The sequence below is a fragment of the Indicator indicator genome, chromosome Z (genome assembly GCF_027791375.1).
Source record: "Indicator indicator isolate 239-I01 chromosome Z, UM_Iind_1.1, whole genome shotgun sequence".
Lineage (NCBI taxonomy): Eukaryota > Metazoa > Chordata > Aves > Piciformes > Indicatoridae > Indicator > Indicator indicator.
In genome coordinates this window covers 34,880,198-34,900,226 of record NC_072053.1, presented here as the reverse complement: position 1 = coordinate 34,900,226, position 20,029 = coordinate 34,880,198, and the positions used below count along the sequence as shown (strand labels likewise).

General features: G+C 39.9%; 1 protein-coding gene across 1 annotated transcript in view; it reads left to right on the top strand.

Moving 5' to 3' along the window:
• The window catches only part of SV2C (synaptic vesicle glycoprotein 2C), an 88,159-nt gene that overhangs the window by 43,252 nt on the left and 24,878 nt on the right, over nt 1–20,029 (top strand). Inside the window, exons 4-5 of the mRNA XM_054397759.1 lie at nt 15,196–15,329; nt 15,486–15,575. Coding sequence (XP_054253734.1) covers nt 15,196–15,329; nt 15,486–15,575 — 224 coding nt within the window. The remainder of the gene's footprint in view (nt 1–15,195; nt 15,330–15,485; nt 15,576–20,029) is intronic.

The following is a 20,029-nucleotide window of genomic DNA, read 5'->3' as shown; positions in this document are numbered from 1 at the left end:
TCAAATGCATATCCCTCCAATTCAGAATGAGGGATGCTGTGGGAGACTGTGTCAAAGGCCTTGCAGAAGTCCAGATAGATGACATCCCATGCCCACTGATGTAGTAGCAGCACTTGCCCTTGGTGAAGTCATGCTAGCTGTCTTGAATTGCTTACCTGTCCTCCATGTGTCTTAGCATAGTTTCTAGGAGCATCTTTTCCATGATCTTCCCACACACAGAGGTGCAGCTGACAGGTTGGTAATTTCCAAGGTTCTATTTTCTAGCCTTTTCAAGAACGGGTGCAGTGTTTCTCTTCTTGCAGTCTTCATCCAATTCCCTGCAGAGTCTGGGCTGCATCTCATCAGGTCTCATGGTCTTAGGTTATGTTTTGTTTTGTTTTTTTCGTTCTGTGTTGTTCTGTTTTGTTCTGTGTTGTTTTGGTTTGTGTTTTTTTTTTTTTTGTGGTGGTTCAGAACAAATCCAAGCTTTAGCAGCAGATGTTTCAGAAAAAAAAGAGCCCAAGGCTCCATTTTCTATTACATAGTAGCTTCTGTTCTCTGCAGACAATCTCTGAATTTTATTGCTCGTTCAGAATAACAATACCAAAGAAAATGGCTTGGGTGGGGAAGAGTTGCATATGTCTTTGCATGGGCATGTGTAAAACGCCTATGAATGCACCAGTAAATCAGCAGAATTTTAAATCTACAGATTTGATTAAAAAAAAAAAAAACAAAAAAAAAACCAACAAAAACTTGTGGGAAACATTTGATCTGAATTTTAAAACCAAGAGTGCTCTTCAATTTTGCCTTCTCTGTACAATTTCCTTTGTGATATATCTTCGGTCTTCAGAATCCATGAATCCGTGGATACCTTAACGAAGGGAAAATACTGTTTGAGATTTAAAAGAAGTTGAAGCTTTGTGAATGTTGAATCTACATCCATTATGAGACTGTCATGCTGAACAAATGGAATAGATCAGACAGAAAAGCATCTACTGCATAATGCAACATCTGTTGATCTGTTTTGCATTCCACCAAGAGGCAAAATGATCCCAAATGCGCTATGCTTCCCCTCATGCCTAGTGTACTTCCATGAATCTGGTATTCTACAGGCTGAAGCAGTATCTATGCTTTTGAAATCCAAGTTAAAGGGAGTACAAGGTAGTTTTAGTGTTAACTTGAGTAATGAACTCCTACTTGTAGTTCATCATTAGAAACTGTCCTATGAAATTAGATAATAGTGAATGTGTAGACTCTAAGAGAAATCTTCATCTTTAGGCACAACAAGAATGATAGAACATAGCAGAATTGTGAACATCTGCTTATGCAAATCCAGCTAGGAAAGCAAATCACTTTGTTTATCAGTTTGCTATTTTCTTGCCCTAATGCAGGGTTTGATGTGGTGATTTAAATGTTTATATTTGCAAGTGTTAGAAGCTTAAGTAGCTTTTAGCGCATCTACTTAATGAGCACTAAAGATGCTCATTAGTGAGCTTCAAATATAACCTTCTCCTGTGCTCTTTAGACTGATTGTGGGAAAGAAAATGTTGTTTATTGGCAGATTCAGTAAAAAACTAGCAAATCGTTTTGTGAGCAGAGAAGTTAAGAGGACCAGTGTCCTACGGATTTCTGTCAACTCCTGGCTAAATGCTTTCTCTCCTCTCTTCACCTATATTGCTTGCAGCAGTACTTCAAGTTTCTCCTTGCTTTTTCCAGATCCCTTTATGCAATAGTCTCTGCAGTTGCCCTCCCTTGTCCCTATTGCACTGTGCAATAAAACCCACTTAGCTTCCCACACCCCCACCACGCTCCCCTGCTGCTTTGCAGCCCTGCTCCACACTAGCTGTTGACAGGGAAGGAGGCAACATGTTTTGTCTTGGGGTAAGATGAGTGTCAAAGCAGATGAATGGGTTGGCTCCATCCCAGTCCCCCATCTGGTTGCAGGTTCCCTGAGGGACCACTGACTTCTGCCTTTTTCTCTGTCCCCCGGGGGAGTCTCTCACCTCTATCTGGGCAGTGTATTTCACAACACTTGGGGGAATTAGATTATCTTTGGGACTATTTCTTTCTGTCAGATTCGACTGAAGTAGGTAAATGGCTTTAAACAATGCTAGTGGAGGACCTGACAGACAGGTGAACAGACTGTTGCCATAAACATCACTATCTAGTTCTGTAAAAATAATTTTCTACAGAAACCATAGTAATAGTCAATCATTCTTATGACAATAAAACAATGGCAACTCCTCAGCCTTAGTTTAATGAAAACTCAATTTCATGCAGTTAATTGATCTTGAATGTAAACTATTACAAATCACTTCCAAGTTAATGAAGCTACTTTAGAAGTCTTGCTGGTGGCCATCAGAAATGTCTACAATGTCAGGTATAGCCCTTGTTTTTCACTTCCAGAAAAAAATAAGATTCTAATCTGATGAAATATCTTCTTTGTTCAAATGTTTTATGTTAATGACAAAAAGCTTTTGGTTTTGATTGGTCTATAACTCATGAAAAGTTTAGGTGATTTGTACAGACAGGCAGAAGAGGAAGTCATTAGTCTGACACTGTGGTTATTCTGATACATATATGCATTAATTTTCACTCATACACCATGCAAGAGTACAGATTTGTTGACCATACTTCCATGTTGTTTGTCTGACTTATAAAGCTGTCTGCTTTGTCATTGTCCTTTTATTGACAGTTCTGTTTCACTTCATAATATATTCTGTCTATGGATTGGATATATAATTGGAGTATTTCAATGATTGTTTTGTTTGTAAGTTAGGCTAGATAAGATGAATGGATTTTCTTTTCATAAAGGTCAGTGGTTTATTGTGTCTTTTCCTGACTGTCTTTTTTGATTAATTCCTTCTTCTTAATTCTTCACTGTGAGCCCATCATTTAAATATCCTTAGTCCAGATGTACATAAATCACTGGAAGTCCAAGACCAGGACAGGAAACTTACATTTTAAATTAGCTTGCACATTTAACAACTGCTGTTAGTAGTGTCTGCAACAACTTGTCATGCCAAATACAATGAAGTTGGTGAATTCAAATCTATTGGTAATCTGTGGAGGGTACCATACAGAAAATATGTAGCTACCATTGCATCTGTATTTTGCACACTAGTGGGAAAACAATATAATCAGGTTTTGCTGCAGAAAAGAGTTTTCTTTCAGACTTAGTTCATAATGGCTACTGCATAGGGCATTTGGTAATTTTAAATTGCCTATTTACAAAAGCGGATTTCATCTGCTATTGATGATTTACTCTTACTGTACTCCTCAACACTGTCTAAACAGATGTTACAAGCTTTATACACAAAGCATTTTAAATTCTTAACTAGGTGTGTTAAAATAACAGAATTACAGAATGAAAGGGCTTGGAAGGGACCTTTAGTGATCATCTATTCCAAACCCCTGCCAGAGCAGGTATACCTGCTCTGTCCTGGTAAGTTGCACAGGACAGCATCCAGGTGGGTTTTGAATTACTCCAGAGAAGGAGACTCTGCTAACTCTCTGGGCATCCTGTTCAGTGCTCTACTACCCTCAAAGTTCCTCCTCATGTTTACATGGAACTTTGTATATTCAATTTTGTGCCTGCTATCTCTTGTCCTATCTCTGGGTCCCAATGAAAAAAAGACTGATCACATTCTCCTGACTCCCAGCCTTTACGTATTTATGATAAGCATTGATAAAATCCCCCCTCAGTCTTCTCTAGGGTAAAAGGCCCCAGGTCCCTCAGCCTTTCTTCATAAGAGAGATGTTATTGTCCCCTAGTCTTCTTCATAGCCCTTTATAACCCTCTCAAGCAGTTCCTTGTCCTTCTTGAAACAGGGAGCCCAGAACTAGACACAGTACTTCAGATGAGGACTCACTAGGGCAGAGCGGAGGGGAGGGATAATCTTCCTACACCTGCTGGCTAGGCTTTTCTTGATGCACCCCAAGATGTCATTTGCCTTCTTGACCACAAGGGCATATTTCTGGCTCATGGTCATCCTGTTGTCCTCCATGATTCCCAGGTCTTTTTCCATATAGCTGCTTTCCAGCAGGTTAGCCCATAACCTGCACTGATCCATGGGGTTATTCCCCTACACTTTCCTCTCTTCAGTTTCATAAGGTTTCTGTCTGCCCAGCTCATGCTGAATGTCTGCACAGACTTCTGGTGTGTCTGCCACTTCTGTCTCTCCAATGGAAGTGTTTAGAATAATCATTATTTTGCTTTCTTACATCCAATAGGGATTTATTTACATTCTCTAACCTTCTCTGCTTGAACTTTGTGAAGAAAAATTAACCATCACAGTCAGCCACTCGTCCCAGTCTCATGTCATCTGCAGACTTGCTGAGGGTACACTCTATCCCTTCATCTGGGTTGTTGATGAATATATTGAATAGGACTGAACCAAATACTGACCTTTGGGGAGCACCACTTGATGTGAACCTCCAACTAGACTCTGTGCCTCTGATCAAAACCCTCAGTGCTCTATCTTTCCGCCCCACTGCCTATTCATCTAACTCTAAATAAAGTAGCAGAAACCAGTATTTACATGTACGAGACCAGAAGTAGAAAGATTAAGAGTAAATCAAAAGTAAGGTTATTTAAACAAGATTTGAAGCACATTTTTGTGACATTTGATTGCGCAGTCTCAGTGTCAACACTGACCAGGACGTTTTTAAGATCTTAGGGCAGAATATTTTAACACGTGCTCTTCCTCACTTCTTTGACATTGATTGCATCTACTTGATCTGTCATCTCTTGAAAGCAAGTCATGGCCTTTTCTTCTTAGATTGAAAAGATTGTAATTTATGTGTTGTCAGAATCATGGCCAGCAGATTTTACCATTGTTTTGCAGGTTGTGAAGTTCCTTCACTGAACAGCTGCAAAGAGGCAGACCCAAGCAAGGACTTTGCAGAATTGCTTAAGTACATAAATCTCTTGGGCCATTGACTCAGTCAGCCAGTCAGATCAATTATGTGCCACAGTGCTTGTAATGAGATTTTCAATAGATTTTCAGCTGAATATTAACCCTTAGTGGCCTATTCTGTGTTGGGTTTCTAATGTGCGAGTAATTAGAACATTGTTTTCCTGGTTCTTCAGTCTCCATTCTGCATTGGACTATACTGTAAACCCTGTAATTATTGAACAGATCTTACTTGTATAGGGAAAATATATTGTAATTTTTATGCTTGTTTTTATCTGGTTGTTAAGCTAAGAAAATGTCTAGACCATGCTTTCATTCAATTTTCTTTCCACATGCTGCCAGTTACTGCTGTGGTTTTCAACAGCAGGGATTTCAATAAATGCTTCTAGGCTATATGCCCATAAAAATAATGAAGACAAATAAATCTTTCATCCATAGGCCTCAGTTAGCTGTGTAAAACTCTACACATCCATTTGAAAAATGTCTAGTGATCTTTAAATTCAGGAAGATCACAAACCACTGGCTTACTGCTTCCCAGCACTACTTTTAATTTTTTTCTGACTCCATTGTAGTATTACAAGGGCATTGGGAAGACTGCAAATGTATGTATAAAAGAATCTTACATCCAAGCACTTAAAGAAAGCATTGGTTTCCACAGGACTAAGGCTCTTGCCTTACAATTCCTAGTATCTCTGTTTTACAAGCAGATGTAGATCTGTATCAAATCTTTAACTGAAAAGAGAAACTTTTACAAATCCAGTTCAGATTCAGAAGTGTGACAAAAACAGCTATTCATAGAGAGAGACTGAACATTTGAGCTTTTGATTACAAATCACATATATTTTCAAGTTTTCCATCTGAATTCTGGTCAAAATTTGACCTGTGTCTATCACATTAATTTCTAGTAGTCTTGGACAGTTTTCTCTAAGTAAGGGACATGAGTGCACATAAAGGAAGTGCAGAGCGCTCTAGCTTGGAATATGCGTATTTACTTAATAATTTCAATTGCGACATCGTGTTTCTTGTTTTAAATTTCAGAAATACATGATAAACACAGTTTTAAGAGAGTTTCTGCCCTGATTTCTGTTTTTTAAGTATGAGGTAGAGAGGAAGAATCTCTTTCAAGGGCATACAAGTAGAATGTCTTTAAAAGACTGATTTAATATCAAAGCAGAAGGTTATCCGTTTGCCCTGGAAATTGTTCATAATCGATGATCATTGTCCAGGTACTGTTAAGAGTGAGAACATACCAGTTTCCCAAAGAGTATAATGATATTTGCATTCAGAACGAAGACATGTAGAAGTAGCTGCAGGGGGCCTACAGGAAATGTGGAGAGGGACTATTTACAAGGGCATGTGGGAATAGAACAAGGGACAATGGTTTTAAACTAGAGCAGGCTAGATTTAGATTAGATATTAGAAAGAAGTTCTTTAGTATGAGGATGGTGAGACACTAAAATGGGTTGCCCAGAGAAGCTGTGGATGCCTCATCCCTGGAAGTGGTTAAGAGCAGGCTGGATGAGGTTTTGAGCAACCTTGTCTAGTGGGAGGTATTCCTGCCCATGTCATTGTGGTTGGAACTAGATGATCTTTATGGGTGGTGAAACATTGGAACAGGTTGCTGAGGGAGGTCATGGATGCCTCTCCTTGGGGGTGTTCAGTGTCAAGCTGGATGAGTCTGAGCAGCTTGGTCTAGTGGAGGGTGTACCTGCCCATGACAGGGAATTTGGAACTAGATGACCTTTAAGGTCCCTTCCAACCCAAAGCATTCTATGAATATGAATCTGTGAACCTCAAAAGTTCCTTTGGACTCATGCTATTCTATGAAATTATTCAGGCATGATTCCTGGTAATAAGTGTCAAAATTACTCAAGACAAACCCTTAATGGTAGCCAAAGTCAGGACCTCTCCTATGAGGACAGCCTGGAGAAGAGAAGACTCCAGGGACACCCTATAGCTACATTTCAATATCTGAAGGAGAGTTTTCTTTCAGCCTGTCCTCATAGGAGAGGGGCTCCAACCCTTTGACTGTCTTTGTGGCCCTGATCTGTACCCAATTCATCAGGTTGATGTCTGTCTTGTTCTGGGGGCCTCAGAACTGGACTCCAAATTGAGATCTCACCAAAGCGAGATCTCATCAAAGCAGAGGAGCGTGGTAGCATCACCACTCAGCCTGCTGTCCACACTTCTTTTGATGCAGCCTAGGATGCAATTTGCCTACATAATGGGCTACAAGTACCTGTTATTGGCTCATGTCTGGCTTCTCATCCACCAGTACCCCCAAGTCCTTCTCAATTTCATCAGCCCCCAACCTGTATTGATAGATGCAGGACCTTGCACTTTGCCTTATTGGACCTCATGAGATTCTCCTCAGCCCACCTCACCATCTTGTCCAAGTCACTCTGGATGCCACCCCATCCTCCAGTCTTACCAACCCCACCACTTAGTTTGGTAACATCTGCAAGCTTGTTGAGGGTGCACTCAATCTTGTTGTCTGTATCACTGATTCAGGTATTATACAGCACTGGTCCCAGTGCAGACCCTTGAGGGACACCACTTGTAACCCACCTCCATCTGGACGTTGAGCCATAGACCACTACCCTTTCTATGAGATCATCCAACCAATTCCTTATCCACTGGACAGTCCACCCATTAAATCCATATCTCTCCAGCTTAGAGAGAAGGATGTTTTGGGTGGGATTCTCTTGAAGGCTTTACAAAAGTTCAGACAGATGTGTCAGTGTGAGCTGAAACTCCCCCCTCACCGACAATAACCAGGCTAGCTCAGTCTGGAAACAAATGAAAGCTGTCTTTACAAGCAAAATCTACAATCTATGATGAAATGCAATGAATATGTACAAATATACAAAATTCACAACATTTACAAATATATACAATCAACAGAAAAACACAACCAATCTCCCTTTGCTTCCCCCAAAAGGGGACCTTTCCCAAGGGGCCTCTCTCCCAGGGGCTGCCTCCCCCTAGACCCCCGTGGCAGAAAGCAGAGTTAGCTAAAGCAGAAAGTTGTTAACTTAGCTCGCCAAGGTCAGTGTGTTATCTTCAGCCAGAAGAGAAGAAGAAACAGCAGCCAGACAGCCCAGCAAGCTGCCCCCACTGCAGATTGCAGACTGCCCCACTTTGTTTTGAGTAATAGTTCTTAAACATTTCTATCTATCCGATGGAAGTGTTTAGAACAATCATTATTTTGCTTTCTTACACCCAATAGTGACTTACTTACACTCTTTCACTTTCTCTGCTTGAACTTTGCAAAGAAAAATTGAAAAGACAGTTTCAAACCATCACAACAGATGACATCCATTGGTCTTCCCTTGTCCACTAATGTAGTTGCGCTGTGGTAGAAAACCACTATTTTAGGTTAGGGGTTGACCTGCTGGGAAGTCTACTGGGAAGGACCTGGGAATGCTGGTGGACAGTAAGTTCATCATCAGGCATAAACGTGTTCTTGTGGCCAAGAAGGCCAACAATATTCTGTGGTGTATTAAGAAAAGCGTGGCCAGCAGATTGAAGGAGATTCTCCTCCACTCTGCTCTGGTGAGATAGCACCAGTAGTACTACATCCAGTTTTGGACTCCCCAGTTCAAGAGGGACAGCAAACTAGTGGAGAGAGTCCAATGAAGGGCCACAGAGATGATTAGGGGACTGGTACATCTCTCATATGGGGAAAGGCTGAGACACTAGGGGCTCTTCAACCTGGAAAAGAGAGGGCTGAAAGGGGATATAAATATCTAAAGGGTAGAGGCCATGAGGATTGTGCTGGGCACTTTTCAGTGGTGCCCAGTGGTAGGCTAAAGGGCAACTAGAACACAGGAGGCTGGACTTGAACTTAAGGATAAACTTTACTTCGAGGATGCCAGAGCACTGGAACAGACTCCCCAGAGGGGTTGTGCAATCTTCTCTGGAGACTTTCAAAACCAACCTGCACACATTCCTGTGCAAACTAATCTAGGTGCCACTTGCACCTAGGCGATCTGCAGAGGTCCCTCCCACCTCTACCATTCTATAATTCTATGATCCTTGCCTGTGTGGGCTACTGTAAGTCACAATTATCTTGATAACGCTATACTTCAGGGGCAAATGAAAGTCAGATTTCAGACAGACCATTGCAACCCACGCACGCAATAACTTATAAGCTTTGCTTGTCTTTATTTTTCCCCCCAGCATTTGACATGTCATTACTAAACCTTGAATTTTGGGCATATATTATACCATATCATTATCTGTAGTAACAGGGATATATAAGCTTCCTCCTCAGTGAAGAGTAGAACTGAGCAGTACTACAGCAGGTATTAGAAACATTTAAAACGTGGATTATTGATGTTACTATTCAGAGGTACTACAGCTGGAGACCTCAGCTAGTCTACAGTGCTGTGCACTGGAAAAATCAATTGTGTCTCATGGTATTAGAAAGCAAATTACATTCTATGCAAGGTCAGTCCTGCTTGCAGCTGTTCTGGAGCTTGTCTGAGTGGTAGGTAATATTTATGGAAATGATTGGAGGCCTGATAATCTCAGGTCTTCAGATAAAGATAATGCCAGAACAGAGAAGTGATGAGTGTCAGTGGCTGACAAATCCCTCCTTTGTGGAAGAGGAAATCTGTCTTTTGAAAATTCCTGCCTCGTTTTAATCACAGTTTTAAGTGTCAGTGCATCAAGTTTGAATTTAATGTGTTTCTAAAATGTATCTGTTTAACACTGTTACTTTGTTTTTTGTTTTTTTTGTTTTTTTTTTTTTTTTTTTTCATTTAACTGCTATTCTTCATGTCTCCCAGGGACTAATAGCACTAGCTGGTGAGAGTTTTCTACAGGCACCTTTGTTGAGGTGCCTCCATCACAGCCTGCCATACTTAAGCTATTTCATTTCCTGGTTCCTTCTGCCAAAATTACCAGCAGCAGACATGCTGAGCCTCTGAGTTTTTGGTGTATCTAACTACCTATGTAGGCTAAAAATATCACTGTCTTTCCCATGGGATATTAATATTTTAATGAAAGATGATCATTCTACTCTATGTTACTGGAATTCCACATAAATGTAACTACAGAACAATTCTGGAAACTTTATTTCTGCTTTTGTTCAGAAACCATGTATTTCACTCAATCTTGAAAAAAGTCTATCTGAGCTGTATCACTTACTTAAATTAGTTCCTCATCCAGTCTTATTTTAAACATTTCCAAAGACAGTGACTCTACCACCTACCTGGGCAGCACATTCCAATGGCCAATCACTCTTTCTGTGAAGAACTTTCTCCTCACCTCCAGCCTAAACTTCCCCTGGCGCAGCTTGAGACTGTGTCCCCTTGTTCTGGTGCTGGTTGCCTGGGAGAAGAGACCAACACCCTCCTGGCTACAACCTCCCTTCAGGTAGTTGTAGACAGCAATGAGGTCACCCCTGAGCCTCCTCTTCTCCAGGCTAAACAACCCCAGCTCCCTCAGCCTCTCCTCATAGGGCTTATGCCCCAGACCCCTCACCAGCTTTGTTGCCCTTTGCTGGACACCTTTGAGCAACTCAACATCTTTCTTAAACTGAGGAGCCCAGAACTGGACACAGTACTCAAGGTGTGGCCTAACCAGTGCTGAGTACAGGGCACAATGACTTCCTTGCTCCTGCTGGCCACACTCATCCTGGTACAAGCCAGGATGCCATTGGCCTTCTTGGCCACCTGGCCACACTGTTGGTTCATGTTCAACTGGCTGTCAGCCAGTACCCCCAGGTCCCTTTCTGCCTGGCTGCTTTCCAGCCACTCTGTCTCCAGCCTGTAGTGCTGCATGGGGTTGTTGTGGCCAATGTGTAGAATCCAGTACTTAAATGTGTTAAACCTCATGGTGTCAGACTCTGCCCATCTGTCCAGCCTGTCAAGGTCCCTCCGCAGAGCTCTACTACCCACCCACAGATCAACACCTGCCCCCAGCTTGGTGTCCTCTGCAAACTTACTGATGATGGACTTAATCCTCTCGTCCAGATCAGCAACAAAGATATTGTAATTTCACTGTAGCTGAGGTTTTGGGAATACGCAAAACAACATTTAATAGGAATGCTTTTTCTGCAGAAATGTATTACTTATTGTTTGTGTTCCATGTGGTAACATTGCCACCACGTGGCAATTTGAAGCAGTCATGGATCTTAGTAACTGGACATTTTTCAAATTTAAAACATTAACAATTGAGGCTAGACAGCTGAGTTCTGACAAAAGATTGTGGTTGAACAGGGTAAGAAATGTTACAAAATCATATACAGAATTCTGCTGAAGAATCTATTGTGTTTGTGCTATTCTATAAATTCCTTGGCTACCTTTCTTCTCCAGTCCTAAATTTTTGAATATTCTTGCATCTCCTGCCATCCTTAGATCTATCAAGACAGGTATTTGTGCATTCTTGAGTTTTGACAGTATCTGACAGTGTCATGAATTATTTCCTCTGATTCCTACTGAATGACCAGGAAAAATTTTTATGGTCAGTGCTAGGCTAACCATGTTGTAAATCCCTCTGTTTGGTTAGGCTTTCCTTGCCCATACTAGTCTCTTAGAAAGATACTTCACAGCTTTATTTCTCTGGTATTCAGAAATCTTCCCTCTGACAGCCAGTATGCATGCAAAGCTTGTAGCACCTGTATTTTTCATTGCCCACATTGTACTTTATTTTAGCCCTTATGGGTCTGTAGTGAGCTGTCATGGTGCCTTTCAGCCCTTATTTTAGAAAGTGAAAAATATTGTCCCCATTGTCTGCTCTCTAGTAACGTAGCCACTGTAAAAGATTATCCTTGTCCTTGAAGATACTCACTGCTTATCAGATAATATACTCCTGTAAAATTCAGCATAATATAGACAGGTTTATCTCTGTTCAAAAAGCCTATGACAGAAATATTCTTTTCTTTGCAGCTGGAACTTGTTTATAATAGCCTTTGAATTTATTAATATTGTGGAGCAGATGAAATGCTGTGTTGGAAGGCAAGAATTTGCTGACATTGAATTTAATTGGTGATTGGATACAGATTAGCATCTTGTACCTTTTGAGTTTGTTCTGCTGCATGCTGCTGTGTTTCTGTAATAGTAGTTGTCCTGTCTGTGATTCCCTTGGCCTCTTCCAGCAGTCACTAAAGTGGGAGAATGGTATTCAGCACAAAAGTTGCTGTAGCAGCTTCAGATTCAGTCATTGAGGGGTTTATGTTTCTCTACAGCACATCATTCCCAAGATGCTTTTGATCCGAGTGTCCTGCGTTTTGTAAAACGTTGGTACTTGCCACCATTTTCAAGATTAATGACTCTCAAATATGGCATAGCTGGGGAGCAAAGGTGAAGTTGTAGCTCTAGCTTGCTCTGCAGTGCTCTGAATGCAACAGTGTAGAGCTGCTTTGTCTTTGCTATTGTGTCATAAATCAGGGAAGGAAGAAGGAAATTGAATTACAGCCAAGAACACATTCCATTTGATTTCAAGACTTGGGTACAGTAGGAACGAACACCACTTGGTGAGCTAAATTCAGAGCCACTCTAATGACTCCATTTCCTAGATTATCTCATGACCTAGGAAAATGGGGTATGAATAAACCAAAACTTGCTTTGCATTTAAAATATGTGTTTGTTTTATCGACGTAGTGCTGGTGCTGGAGCAGACAGGAGTGTATCCTTAAGAAAGCCATGTTGCAGCTGGGTTTTTTCCTACCAATTACTGCTTATAATACTGACATTCTGTGTTTTTAATCTTGTTAAATCACAAGATAAATTACAGCAACTAATACAATACACAAATGATAGAATAAGAGCAATAAAACCCATATTGAACATTGCACTTGGCATGTCCCTCAGACATTTTGAGGAGTAAAAAAAACAATGTTTTATACGTTGTCAGGATGACAGCAAGATTAGTAGTGCGCTCATTGCTTTTAACTGTGTGTAGTTATGCATCACTTAAATTAAAAAATAACACCTTAAAATAAATCATCACCAGCATTTCCCAGGACTGGTTACAGATCACAAGATGTTGCTGTTGTTTTATAAGTAGGTATAAAGTCAGGTTTATTCCATTTACTGCAGAAGTGCCCTTTTGCAGCTCGGTCTCATAAAATATAAACCGAAGTGGTGAAAGGCAGATTGTCTAAATATACCAGTGGCTCTGTGTATTTCTGGGACAGTTTCTAATGACAATAAGAGCCAGTGCCTTTACCATGCTGTTCTGAAAAATGAAAAATCTCTGTTGTAATTTGCTTTCTCTGTGGCACTAGAAGTTGCACAGCTGCCCATCTAGTCAGATCAGTTCACTGTTCCGACTGAAAATTAACTTAACCAAAAGGAAATATTTTTGCAAGTTCTGTATCATGTGATTTTATCCTATAGTTTGAAAGAAGAACATGATTCTAATTATAACAGTAGAATGTGTACACCGTATCCAAAACACAGGTATGCCTCATTAACTCACTGCAAAACTGTCCTTTATTTTCTTCCCTCCTTAGTTCAGATGTAAAGTATGTCAATTTTATTTTAGATTCCACAAGATCAAAAGTTGACCTCTACAAAAAAAATCACTAAAGTGTACATTTATTACATTCCTACATATTTTTTCATTTATAATTTTTAAGCTTATACTTGCATTCCAAGTTCTATTTTGGAATCAAACTGAATATGAAATCTTAGCTTGTTGCAGGAAACTTTGGAGAAGTATGTTTATCTAGAGCCTTGTTTAAGAAGCAGGTAACATGGGAATTGGTGATAATTTCCAACACTCTCATTGATCCTGCATCTGTCTTCTTGGGTTAGTGATGTCAGGGCTAAACAAGGTTATAGAGCCAGCTGGTATTATTTCAGAAACACAGAAAGTGTGTAAGAGAGCAGAAAAAACAGGTTCCCAACTTTGCAGATCAAAACCTTTCACCAAGCTATTGATAAAGGTAAAAAGAAATCACAATTTGACTGCATTTTTCAAATGGCAACATGTCAGTACTTTAATTTGAGAATGGATTTTCTTTTCCAGTAATGGATTTATGATACACATCATAAGATCTTTAAATTCCAAAATAAACTGTACATTTAACAGATAAATACCTTGTTTAAGAACTATTTAATGGGCCATTTGGTACTATGTTGTATCAGTTGTTTACTGACATCCAGACAGATTTAATTAACCAGGTCTTTTGTCTAGAAAAATCAGCAAAGAAATAGATCAGATTAATCTGGCATCAGCCTGTTCATTAGCCACAATTCAATTTTCTTCCAGTAACCTCTTCTGTTCTTTACTGTTATTCTTATTTTCCACTCATCTTTTAGTAAGTTATCTTTGAAAGTTTTACTTATAAATTTCTTCTGTATTGAAGCTAGACTAAAAGTTGAGGTAGCTACCCAAATAATATTTTTCTCTTTTCTTAAGAGAAATTTTTGTATGTCTCACAGTTCTAGCATTTCAATAGCCTAGTCATAATAAACAGAGATGTTTTGTTCAAAAGATGGACTACCAGTCCTGCAGTTTCACATATATGTTTTCCTGTATTTGCTTTTGTGTTCTTATCAGTATATTTTAACAATGGCTTCTACAGCATTAGTCAGCACTGAGATACATCTCAAGATCAATTTTCCAGATAAGGAGAACTGTTTTCCTGTTGTTCTTTTTTCTTAAACTATCTATAATCATAAATTTTCTCTCTACTTCAGTATTAAGGTTTTTCATCTCAAACAGAAGTTTAAATACTGAGTAGTTTTTCTCGTATGTCTAAAGTTTAAGGGGCAGGGAGAAAATTGTTGGTTTGCTTTTTAAAGCATTTAAGGACGTGTATAGTGCTCTGGAACAGAATGGAAACAGAAGTTAGGAACTGTAAGTGCTTTATGTGTTGTACCATATTACATTAGGAGACTCAATAAGAGTATTGAACTCAACCTTTTGAAGAAAAAGTTAATAATAATGAGGGCTGTAAATATATCATCTGAGTGTAGAATTTCAATTCTCCTTTCTTCCAGTAGTGACAGAAAACTGTTTACATGTATTCTTATGTGTGGTGATGGTGTCCCTGCGTGGTTCACATGACTACCTTCATGCAGATTTTGCTAAAAGATTTTAAAGAGGTTTGTTCATCTCTGCGTAAGGAAGAATAATTTAGCCATTTCCCAGCATGACTAGTCACATGCATGAGGCTGAAATTCATAGTGTAAGATTATTTGCAAAATGATTGATAACTGCAGAACTAGAAGAGGTCATTTGGGCTTCATTTAAATATGGGTATAAATTTGCATCTCCATGAAGCTGCAGACTCCTACTTATTCCTCACATTGTTGTGTTTTGTCAATGTCTGCTTTCACAGGATGGAGTTTCAGCATGGGCTCTGCCTACCAGTTCCACAGCTGGCGAGTATTTGTGATTGTCTGCGCACTGCCCTGTGTCTCTTCTGTGGTAGCCCTTACCTTCATGCCAGAAAGCCCACGGTTCTTGCTGGAGGTATAACTTTCCAAAAAGTTTTTAGATCCCCTGTAGTTAGATTTCTGTGTCTACATCATGATGTCTATAAAATAGGCATTGAGATTGTTTGGTGACTATAGTGAATATCTTAATTTGCATGTAAGCTTTGTTTAAACATTTTGTTCAAACTTTTAGATTGGAAAACATGATGAAGCATGGATGATACTCAAGCAAATTCATGACACAAACATGCGGGCTCGTGGTCAGCCTGAGAAAGTCTTCTCAGTGAGTATTGCATTTAAATCTAATTGCTTAGTATATACTAATCAGCAAGCTTTCTGACTGGCAATGTCTGGAACATTTAGGCAATCAATAGTAATACTCTGAATAGCAAAGCCACTCATTTGCACATTAAATACCAAAATGTAAGAACCAAGTTCTTACTGAAATTTTTACATATACAGAAGGTGTTAAGGTATGAACCCACAGTGTACCAAAGTACTTAATACACTCCATCTGTATTTTACTTACTAGATTTACTTCAGTCTTAATATCAAGAGTAAGCCCTTAGAAGTCCAAATTAGTTGGCTGTTATGTCTTCTAAGCTTTTGAAATTTACTTTTTTTTTATCATCTAAAATAATAATTTTAAAAATTCTTTTTTCAGTAATCATTTTAGATCTTTAACTTTCTCAAAATACCTCGGAAGCTCAACTGGATCTTGTTGACTTGCAGGTCTGAGGATAAGGCCATATTCAAAGTATTGACAGGCTGTTTCTATTGGGAGGAAAAATTGACCATTCAGATCCAGAACCTTTATATGAGGTTTACAACATGTGGAAAAATCGGGAGGGTTATAGAAATATAGCCAGAGAATGTAGAGATGCAACAAGGAAGGCCAGCGTCCTCTGGAACTTGATCTTGCCAGAGGGGTGAAAGAGAACAAGAAGAGTTTTTTCAAATACATCAATAATAAAAGGAAGAGCAGGCAAACGGTGGGCCCACTGCTGAATGAGAGGGGTGATAGAGTAACAGATGATGTAGAGATGGCAGAGTTGCTGCATGCCTTCTTTGCCGAAGTCTTTACTCCTAAGACCAGCCCTCAGGAACCTCAGTCTCTTGAAGCAAGGGAGCAGAACTGGAGGAAAAAGGACTGACTCCACTGGTCAGTTAGGACCAGGTTAGAGATCTCTTATACCAACTGAAGATACACAAATCCATGGGCCCTGATGGGATGCATCCACAAGTGCTGAGAGAGCTGGCTGATTCTATTGCTGAACCTCTCTCCACCATCTTTGAAAAGTCATGGAGAACAGGAGAGGTACCTGATGACAGGAAGAAAGCAAATGTCACTCCAGTTTTCAAAAAAGGAAAGAAGGATGTAAGTAAATACAGACCAGTCAGCCTCACCTTCATCTCTGGAAAGATGATGGAGCAGCTCACCCTGGAGGTCATCTCTAACCACATGGAAGACAAGAAGGTTATCAGGAGTAGTCAACATTGATTTACCAAGGGAAGATCTTGCTTGGCTAACCTGATAACGTTCTATGAAACCATGACCCAATGGGGAAACAGAGAAAGAGCAGTGGATGTCATGTATCTTGACTTCAGTAAAGATTTTGATACTGTTTCCAATAACATCCTCACAGAAAAGCTCAGGAAATGTCACAACCAGTCCATGAAAACTGGCTCCACAACAGAGTTCAGAGGGTCATCATCAGTGGCACAAAGTCAGCTTGGAGGCCTGTGGCAAGTGGTGTTCCCCAGGGTTCAGCACTGGGTCCAGTTTTGTTCAATAACTTTATCAACAACCTGGATGAGGGGATTGAACGTCTGCTGATGATACAAAACTGGGGGGGTTGGCTGACACCCTGTCAGTCTGTGCAGCCATCCAACGTGACCTGGACAGGCTGGAGAGCTGGGTGCAGGCAAACCTCAGGAAGTTTAATAAGGACAAGTGCAGGGTCCTACATCTGGGGAGAAATAAGAACAGGCACCAGTACAGGTTAGGGGCTGCCCTGCTGGAAAGCAGCTGCACAGAGAAAGACCTTGGAGTGCTGGTGGACAGCAAGTTCTCCATGGAACAACAATGTGCTCTTGTGGCCAAGAGAGCCAATGGGATCCTGGGATGTATCAAGAAAGGTGTGTCCCGCAGGTCTAGGGAGGTTATTCTACCTCTCTTCTCTGCCCTGGTGAGACCACACCTGGAATACCGTGTCCAGTTTTGGGCTCCCCAGTTCAAGAGAGACAGAAACCTGCTGGAGAGAATCCAGTTGAGGGCCACACGGATAATTAGGGAACTTCATTCTCACTTTTAAAGAGCGACTGAGATCCCTGAGGCTGTTTAGTCTTAAGAAGAGTGAGAGGGGATCTGAATAATGTGTGTAAATATGTGAGGGGTGGGTGCCAAGCAGATGGGGCCAGGCTGTTTTTGATGATGCACAATAATAAGACAAGCAACAATGGGTACAAGCTTGAACATAGAAGATTTCACCTCAACCTGAGGAGAAACTTCTTTACAGTGAGCATGATGGAGCACTGGAACAGGCTGCCCAGAGAGGTTGTGGAGTTTCCTTCTCTGTACACATTCAAAACCTGTCTGGATGCATTCCTCTGTGGACTACCCTTGGTTATCCTGCTTTGGCAGGACCTGATGATCTCTGAGGGTCCCTTCCAACTTCTAATGTACTGTGATACTGTGACATTTTCTTTATTTATGAAGAACATATACAAGAACTTTGCTTTCTTGGATATGGTAGGAACAAACAGCATTTTCTTGCTTGGAAATGCAGTCCCCCTTTCCAGTTTGTGCCATGGGAGTGCTGGCAACCTATCAGAGCCATATGTGAGGTGTTTTTGCTCTTCCAGAGGCCTTCTTCTTACTTTAATGCACATCTAACTCAATTAAGAAATCCTCTTAAAGGTTCTGCAGTTGCAGGCAGTCTTGAAGAACGACCATCTGACCATATAATTTTATTCCATAAAGACTTATAGTTTATTGCCTTGGACGTAGTTTCTGTTGGCCCCATCTAATTTTTTCCACAGATATACTCAAGAGCTCCTATATTTAGCTTCAAAGAAGGCTGATCAGCACATCTGTCATGTTAAATCCATATTCTCTGATATACTGGTGACCTACCCCTAATCCCATCTAACCTAATATTTTATTTTCTGATTACACTGACAAGTAAAGGGATTTGCTTAACACCATGCAGCTAGGGTGCAATTTAACAGTTGGCTCTTGCTAATCCAAGATGCTTTCAGACAGAGTATGCCTGCCTTCCATCACTTTGTTTTCCTTCTAACAGCGTTGATAATCATTGACTGATTGCACAGTCTGCCACCATAGCACAGACTCTGTCTCACTATGGTGTTGGTTTAGGCAGAAGAAGGAAGACAGAAATGTGCTGGGACAAAAGGTGGGAAGAAGGATCAGCCACAGTCTCGCTTCACTTTGATGTAATCATAACCATGTCTTAAAGCAGCCATGATGAAGAAAGAAAAGCACATCCTTTTTTTCATTTCTTGTGATCAAAGAAGTTCTTTCTCTGTGGCTGTTAAAGTGTAACACTGAGCCATGATGAATTTAACTCATTATTTATGACTATTTTTGTTAATAAATGAACTATTAATAAGACACAAATAAGGAAACCCCCTCATTTTCTTGGGATTTCTGCCAGTTTCTGCTAGGAACATTGAGGAAACTCAACTCCAGAAGTCAAGGAAGTGTAGGTACAGTGCTGTATTCCAAGGTTACATGTGTATAGAACTCCCTAATTTTAGTTTGCATTAAAATAATTAGAAAATTTGTCATTGTCTCATTGGGCAGTATCAGCATTTTACCTTACAAAACTCAGAGGGAAAAAAAAAAAAGAAAAACATGCATAATTTGTTTGAGAAGTCCTTTGTTATCTCTTCTTTCTTAACATCACTTAGTTCTGGATATTGGAACATTTTGTCTCAGTAATTTAGCTCTCCTAAATCTGATACTTCATCCAGTAGCATTCTGCAATTTATTCATTAATATTTTTCACCATGTCACTAGTTCAATAAGATACACACCATGTAACTTTTTCTCCATTAATGCTATAGTTTCAATGTGCTTTCCTTTTATATGTTTCCTGATTTAACTGATGTAATCTTTTCCTATAACCTTTTTTCACAAGTCATATTTATTCTTGTTACTTATATTATTGAGGATTTTATCTTCAAACCTTTAGAACAGAGAAGTCTTCAATGGATGAACTGCTGGGTTTAGAGTCAGGAACTCCAGGATGTATGTATTCTACATACTGACAGCGGAGGTGGTGACTCTTAATACTTTTGAAAATCTCTGCTGAAGGCAATGGCACTAACAGAGATGGTAGAAAGCTGATAGCGTCTTCTACTATGGGACTACCCAAGTTACATGTTTGTGTACATGCTTAATTACCTTCATGGGTCCTTAAAATACGCTTTCATTAGATTTGTTGGTTTAAATGTTTAAGTAAAAAAAAAAAAAACTTTGTATCCTTAGAACCAAAAGTCTCTCCACTCTTTCATTGCCGTGTAGTAATTTATATTTTTTTTTGGCAACCATTTTCCTTTGTCTTGATTTTGCAAAATTTAAAACATTGCATGTTTCTAGCCGTGGCTTTTAAACATTATTTCCATTTTCATTAAAATAGGTCTTTGCTGTTTTTCTTTCATTCTTTATATACTGACAGATGAGTTTCCATGATCCAGATGAACCCTTGTTCT